This window comes from Seriola lalandi, unplaced genomic scaffold (assembly GCF_002814215.2).
Source record: "Seriola lalandi dorsalis isolate HSWRI2012SDOR001 ecotype SW California unplaced genomic scaffold, Sedor1 jcf7180002054656, whole genome shotgun sequence".
NCBI lineage: Eukaryota > Metazoa > Chordata > Actinopteri > Carangiformes > Carangidae > Seriola > Seriola lalandi.
In genome coordinates, this window is record NW_019525209.1 from 546,417 (window position 1) to 554,692 (window position 8,276).

Below are 8,276 nucleotides of genomic sequence, written 5' to 3' on the forward strand. Positions count from 1 at the left end.
TGGGGGTGGGGGGTTCACCTTTGCATAAACTGCAGGTCAGAGGTTCATCAGTCTCCACTCAGTCATCAGTGTTTACTTAGGGACCTGACGGAGAGGACGAAATTCAACACTGAGATAAAAACGCAAAATCACCTGCTGGCGTGTGTCGCCCTCTGGTGGCCTTCTGTTGTTACTACAACTACTACGATACTTACAGCATGTGCAGCCCTCATCTAATAACAGTGTTTCTGCTGCTGCTGGCATTTGCACAAGGAATACTTCTGAATTATTATCACTCTCCTACTATAATTATTATTTTCAATTCTGTCATATTTTAAACAGAATCGTCCAGATGTTTTAGCCACTAAAAAGTGAGGATATTATCACAAATAAAGGCATGCATGGTTTTTATTTAGTAATTAACATCATTCTAAGTGCAGTAACAGAAAACACACACACACACACACACTGATGCGTCTGGTCATTGACCCTCCAGGATCGTCAGTCATAGACTAAAAGTGTTTTGTGTTGCAGGTCTGGTGGTTCAGGGCTCCAACGGGGAGTATCCGTACCTGACGGAGGAGGAGCGGGTGGAGGTGGTGAGGACGGTCAGACGCTCCCTCCCGGCGGACAAAGTGCTGATGGCCGGATCAGGCTGTGAATGTAGGACTCAGTGTGTGTGTGTGTGTGTGTGTGTGTGTGTAATGTGCAGCAGTAACCGTTACTATGAAAAGCAGGTTAGGTTAAGGTTGAATGATGAATGTAAAAATATTGAAAATAATTAGTTGGCTTCATGTTTGCAGTCGAATTAAAAAATGTGACATTTTAATCAACATAAATTTTATTTTTCAAAAACTGACACTGTCAAAACAACCGGTGACACTGACGTAAAACTCATTATGAAAACACATCAACACATCTGGCTCCTCTCTTAATTGTTTGTCCATACTGTCATTAGAGTTCCTCAAACACATCACACACGTTTAAATTGATTGTTATAATGTTTTAGAATAAAGGCTGTTAAGAAATGATTTGGAAAAAAAGTAGAGACACAAATGAATGAAAAATAAAAACTTTTAAAGTGAAATTTAATTTTTTTCAGAGCTGCAGAGACTGAATGATTTTGAGCTCAAACTGACGTGTGTGTGTGATGGTGACATCACTGTCATGTTGTTCATGTTACTGGCTGATAACTGGAGTCAGATGGAGTCTGTAGTTGCTCTGCAGCACATAATGAGACAAAAGATGGACATTAACTCTCTCTATAGCTCCTTCACTCCCCTCCTCTTCCTCCTTTCACTGCCGATGTAAAAACCTCGTGGGTTCTCATTTCATCAGTTATTCAATAAATGTTCCAGGGACACGGGAGTATTTGTTACATAAGATTTCTTGGTCCTGCTCCTTTTCTTCCATGAAACGCTGCTGATGGAGGAACTTGATTTCTCCTTGTTTCACTGGTATTCAGTTCAGATCCGTCTGTCCTTCCTGTGTCCCGCTCTTCATACAGACTCTGTACAAAACGCCGTCGTATTCAGTTTACGTGGGAGAAAGAAAACATTTGTCCAGGTGTCGCAGTAAAAATGGAGGCCTTGTATGTGTGGCCTTACATGCATTATGTGCACATACAGAAACACACTGGACTGCAACAAAAAGCCCTGCAGACATATAGTTATAAAGTTGCGGATGAAACCAGATTGTGTGTGTGTGTGTGTGTGTGTGTGTGTGTGTGTGTGTGTGTGTGTGTGTGTGTGTGTGTTAGTGAAGTTGTTTCTCCTCCTGTGTGTCCTCAGCCACCGGAGCCACAGTCCAGCTCACAGAGAAGATGGCGGCGGTTGGAGCTGACGCCGTCCTGGTGGTGACTCCCTGCTTTTACAAGGGCAAGATGGACAGCCGCGCTCTCATCCAGCACTTTACCAAGGTACACTGACAGTGCAAAACACACACACACGTTCGTACTTAAATACCTGCGAGGACCCTAACTGACATTTCCTAATCCCTGCACTAATTCTGACCTCAAACTTAAAAACCTAAACCGACGTCCTCGTCCTCAAACAGCCCGTTGAAGAAGTGAGGACCAAGTGTTCTCACTCTTTCCAGACGTATGAAAAATACCCTGGTTGCATTATTCAGGTTTCAGGTTTCCACATCACACTTCTGTAAGTTGAAAAACTTGTTGTAATGTCAGATCCTGCAGGTTCGTCCTGGTGAGCAAAGAGAAACTTTCTTTCTTCAGCTGGTGAAACAGCCGTCGAGTGTCAAACCTTGAACGTACATTAGTCTGCACAGCGAAGGTCAAACATAAGCGATGGAAGAAGAAGCAAAACTAAGATATGTGGCTGAACTGTGTTTGAAATGATGCACAAACCTGTCTTTTTTATTTTACTGCAAATTCTTTATAATATTACATATATTATATATATATTATACATATTCAAATGTATCAAAACGACCGAATAAACTTCTAAATCACTGTGTTTAAAACTGTTAATATGCAGCTGCTATTCACTGTAACAGGCTGCTGTGGTTTGAAAGTCTGAAGCCGCTGATCTACAATCAAGTATTTATCTCTGAGTCTAGCCATAAAACTTTCATTATAATATTAATGATTATTTGTAATATGTTTTTATTTGGAACAAAACACGTAAATGATACGATCCAGGAAAAAATGTTGATCTTACGTAAAAAAATCTGTGAAATTTGTGGAGAAACCAGGAGTGAGAACGATCAACTTCTGTTGAGTTGTGTTTGAGGACTGGTGTCCCTGTGTCCCCCTGTGTCCCCCTGCAGGTGGCGGACTGCAGCCCGGTGCCGGTGGTCCTGTACAGCGTCCCCGCCAACACTGGGCTGGAGCTGCCGCTGGACGCTGTGGTGCAGCTGTCTCAGCATCCGAACATCGTTGGCCTTAAAGACAGCGGAGGAGACGTAAGAAACTGTGACTTGCTGTCTTTTTTCCCGTGTGATGTGCGAGTCAGCTGGTCAGTGCAGGTGTCACTGAGCCGCAGGCAGAGAAGCCACAGTGACGCTCAGTCACCCTGACAGGGCTGCAGATTTCCATGTAATGTGTCTCGATTACATCATGTTATTCGAAACTGACCTGATGAGGCCAGGCGAGTCCTCATGAGGTCAGTTTCTCTCTGGAACGTCAAAGAAAACAGTGAGAATTGATCGTGTGAGAACAGATTTTCCAGCGCAGTCAGCAAACTGAGTGTTACAGAGACCGGACCCTCTTTCATTTCACGGTTAAAGTTACTGTCCAGTCTCTTGAAAGCTCAATTGTTTTAAAACAAAAACCCGTTACAGCCTGACTGCAGCGAGTGAAGAGGAAAATTGTGGCGTGTAGTTTCAGGAAAACTTATTCGCCATAAAAGGATTTAGCCAATTTCCTTTTTCTCACACCTTTCCCACTAACGGACTACTGAGATGTTGCTGCCGTAGACTGTAAATAAAGAGGGTTGTTACCTACCTGCAGTCACGCCACATCCCTCAGACTGTGTTAATGAATGAATGAACTTGTTAAAAAGGTTTGCCTCCCGACAGCTGTGAAAACATGGCTGTGCAGCTACGATCACCGGCAGTTACATCTAAATAAAAACCCATTATATGTTTGTTTCTACGTGTTTTCACTCGTTAACAAAGGTTTAACTACAATTATATGACTCAACAAAGGAAGCTGAAGTGGCTCTAACTGATACAAAAACAATGTGACCAAAAAAAAAGTGTCCCTACAGAGAATTATCACCTGAATCTGCAGCTTCGTCGTCAGTTTCAGCTCATTGTTTAGCAACTAAAAACACCACTGTCCACTTCCTGCTGAGCAGCAAACGGCGTCTGTTGAACACGGTGCAGCATTTAGCAGCTAAAGAGCCAGATGTTTGTCTCAGGAGCTGGTGGAGACCAAAAACAGAGCTAGAAGAGAGGGGAAACACTAGACCTACATTTACCAGAAACATGACTCTGAATCAGTGATAATGTGCCTTTGTAACTGCTGGATGTTTGCCAAAAGGTTCAAGTCAGTGTTGTGCTCACAACCTGTTCACTCTGCCCCCCAAGAGGCCAAAGTTATTGCAGGTTTAAACTTATTTATGTGGCGTGGCTACAGAATTAGCAGCGTGTCAACCAGCATTAGCATGTTAGTAACTGTTTGAAGTTGATAGTGGCTGTTAACATGTTAAAACGTTAGCCTGTTAGCACGCTAACATCGTTATTAAACGTGGAAAATGTCAACGGTAATATAGCATTTGGCATTTTTTTGGCCGCGGGGTCATTCAAAGTCATCAGGATTCATCATGGCTGTCTTTTAAATTTCTTGTCAATCCATTCAGCAGTGGAGGAGGAGGTATTTTACTGTGAAACACCATCATTATCTTTCCTAGAGCCGCTCTGCTGCTGGGAATAAACATTATTCCCCTCACTAAACTGATTTTTATGATTTAGAGGACTCGAACACACAGCCAAGAAGCTGCAGAGAACGCAGTGATGACTAATTGAAGAACCTAAAACTAAAGTGTGTGTGGTTTTATCCTGCAGGGGCTGATTGCAGGGTTACTTGATGGGGGGAAAAAAGAAAAAAAAGAAAAAGACAGTTCGCTCTTGTCGAGCTCTTAACACCTTTTTGTCTGTGTGGGAAGTGTGTGCCAGAAGTTGCAAATGGATTTCTGATTTGGGAAATAACATGTTTGTCCACTTGCTGGGGAGACTGAAGCGTGGGTGTAGTTCAAGCGCAGACTGGCCTCGCTCAATTTGTAGGCGTGAAGAGGCCAAACACAGAAAACAAGGGGTGATGGGTCAATTTGAGGAAGGCAGACAAGTTGCAGAAAGATTATTCAGAACATGGACGGCAAACACAGACTCGCCCGCATCAGTCGGCTCCTGCCGTTTGGCAGATTACTTCATCAAAAATGTCATGCATTTTTATCATGGACGGAATCGAATCTTGTTTTATTTTGGCTGAAAGAGATTTTCCGGGACAAGAGGACGGGCCTGCGGGTTTAAATTTGTCTCACAGCGGTCTCTCGCTGCACAAATGCCTTTTGATTGATCTAAAATTGCTTGTGATTGGTTTGTTGAAAAGCTTCTTCATTGTTTTTTTTTTTTTTCCTTTTCACTGCCTTTGTTTCTGTCTGCACGACATCAGGACCGCCGGTGCATGTGGAAGGTTTTCATGCAGCTTGTTTGTTTGTGACTAGATTTCATCAGAGCTTGATTGTACGTGTCTCCTGCAATTAACTCAAAGTGAGCGTTTATTATTGGCTCCGGTGGAACTGTTGTTTAGGGTGCAACAGTTCATGACAAGGGGAGTCCCCCGGGGGATGATTGTAACACTTGTTGTTGTGCAATCAGGATCGATTTACAAATCACCTGATTCACTCTATACCTGCTCAATTTAGTCCTTATTCCACCTGTGAGGAAGTCGCACCTTGTGACACACACTGACTATTTTAGAAGGGAAAAAATAATTTTTTAAAAATATAAATATTTATTTTATATATTATATTATTTATTTTACAGTCTTGAAAACTTAAACTTATTCATTGTGTCTGTTTAGATATTTTTCATGAAAGGTGTCAGTGCTAATGTTTTAGCCGTTAGCTGGAAGGTAAGCTAGTTCACGGCTACAAGAGTTTGGGTTAGTTGTAACAACAATACACGGACACACAGACGCACACACACACCAATTATGTTAAAAAGTGTTTACATCATAATCCTTATATAAGCATGTTACATTTCACTTCAGGATCCTGAGGTGTGGATTGTAACCAGGGTTGTCACGATACTAGAATTTCAAACTTGACACCGACACCCAGGAAAATACTCGATACCATCTTCGACACAACGGGGAGAAAAAATGACAAAAAATGAAGATGCAAAAAAATAAAAAAAAAACAACTTTTCAGACACAAATAATTGTGTTATCCTGTTAGATTAACACTGTCACACATAGCTGCTAGTTAAATGATAACCTAGCAGACGTCTAATGTGGCTATCGGCTAATTGCTAATAGTTAACCGGCTAGCGTTAACGTTTGCTGCCGGCCAGGTAAAATAGTGCAAAATAATTGCAAATGGCACTTTTGCTTTTTTCATTTTCAACTAAAATACAAATTTTAATTTCGATTAGTATCTGAGTATTTTTTATTTATTTTTTGACAACCCTAATTGTAACATCTCACTCCTTGTGTTTGATGCATTTCCTGTTTATGTTGCAGAGATAACACCTACGCCATTTAACAGCAGACACGTGTAACTAGTCTGTGTTACAGTTTGAACGCACTGGCTTGACGGAGCTCCAAGATACAGAGAGAAATGTCAAATGTAACTCTACAGTGTGTATTAAAAAACAAAGAAAACAAAGAAAAATGGCAGCTAATAGCTTGTGACACCGAGGCATCCACCACAGTCAAGTATTTTCAAGGCTTGTGGATGAACATCGTTAGTCATTGTACATTTCCAGCTGTTTATCGCCTGGTTGTGGAGTTTGCAAATAGCTTCACTGTTGACGACGTGTAGATTCAGGCACATGATACAGTTAAGTTGCCTGAATCTTATGTGTTTTTATCAGTCTAGAGTTTGAAGGTCTGCACCTGCTGCTGGAGTCCAACACTCTCTGCTGTTGAGGTATAATGTAGAAACAGTGGGAATGATAGTGAAGCACATGATCACTTAATTAAACTTACTTTTCCAGGATTTGCTCCTTTTTTTTTTAAAAGCAGCTGTTCAGAGACTCGGGTTGCGGCGCTTGTTAGAGGATCAAACAGCCGCAAAAACCCTCAGATTTTTTTCTCAGCTGCGTTTGAAACGGACGTTATGAAGCTGCGGCGAGAAGCTTCCACGTGTTTTCTATTTTGGGCGCAGGAGGACTTTGCAGCAGTTTGACAGCTGTGTATTTATTTTTCCTCTGCACAGCAACACAGAGTTTATTGTGACGCTGGTGATCGGCGGAGAGCGACAGATGTGGGAGTAGACATTTGTGAATAAATCAATATGATGCTGTGTACTAAAGGTTAAAAAAAAAAAATGTGTTCAGTCATGTTGCAAGTTCTTGTCAAGTAGTTATTTGCCACGTTAACTGTCCTCCCCTCAGGGATCATTAAAGTTTCCTCTCATCTGCTCTAATCGCTGCTGTGGTTTTCAGCCTCATCTTATAACAGCTCACACATGAATACGACACGATGAGACTTAAAGTAACGCCACTGAGTTCACTTCTCGGTGCGTTCTGTCAAACTAAACAGTTTGTTCTAATTTAATAAAACATTTTTACGTTCAATATTTAGCAGCTTTAGGATTATAGTTTTTATAGACACAGAAGCATCTTTGTTTTATTTCTACAGCAAATCCATCTTCTGTTTATCAGAAAGACTTTTGACCCTCGTTTATAAATACTTTAAATTGGTGATGGTGACAGGTGATGATGTGTCTGATGAATCAAATGAGTTGTAGGCAGTAAGTAGGTGAAAGAGCCACATGTCAGAAGAGAGTAAGATGGATTTGACACCTTTTTAAATAATTTGCTATAATATAAATGTACATGTGAATCATTAAAGGAGCATAATTGCCACTTTAAAGCAATTAAGCATTGTTGGGAGCGACAACCTGAGCCCCGGTTTATCAGCCATTAGCAGTTCCTGTTTCTGTTGTACCCATTTAAAAAAAAAAAAAGAGTTCTGTGCAGATTCATGGAAGTTTATTTGTGATGAACCCTGGAGATCATATGGATGATGGCGTGAGTCACATTGAAACTAAAAATAGGAGTAAGGCCACGTCTCTCCCTCTGTGCCTCCCCTTCAGTTCTCCTTCACCTCCCGTTTTGAAATCCTCTGGTCTAATGGTTCGATAGGAACCTGATCAAGTGGTTCAGGTCGTCGTCCTCCTGAGTGCAGGGACAGTGAGGGAGAAGGGATCCCACGGTCAGATTTCAGAGGCGTTTACTGTATTTACGTTTCACCAGTCCAGAGCCAAGACACACAAACCATACATAGGATTAGATTTCTATTTATCTATTATTTATTTATTTATTTATAGATTTCTCTTTCTTACACCTGAACTTTAAAGCTCCACATTTTCTTCTTCTGTGTTTTATTTGAAGTGTTGATCCATCAGAAGATATAAAAAACATCTCAGTGTAGTTTCACATCTCCTCTCTCCGGCTTCTCTCTGGAGCTCTAGTAACAACAGGTCGATGAGCCAATCAGAAGAGAGGAGGCTCTGAGCCTCTCTTCTGATTGGCTGACTGTTTTCTGAGTGATCCAATAAAAATATAGCAGATTTCAGGTAAAAACACTCAGAGAAACCAAATCCTGC

At 41.3% G+C, this 8,276-nt stretch overlaps 1 protein-coding gene across 1 annotated transcript in view; it reads left to right on the forward strand.

The window, feature by feature from the left end:
- The window catches only part of hoga1 (4-hydroxy-2-oxoglutarate aldolase 1), a 19,809-nt gene that overhangs the window by 702 nt on the left and 10,831 nt on the right, over positions 1 to 8,276 (forward strand). Inside the window, exons 2-4 of the mRNA XM_023420716.2 lie at positions 514 to 642; positions 1,770 to 1,897; positions 2,767 to 2,901. Of these exons, the coding sequence (XP_023276484.1) occupies positions 514 to 642; positions 1,770 to 1,897; positions 2,767 to 2,901 (392 nt within the window). The remainder of the gene's footprint in view (positions 1 to 513; positions 643 to 1,769; positions 1,898 to 2,766; positions 2,902 to 8,276) is intronic.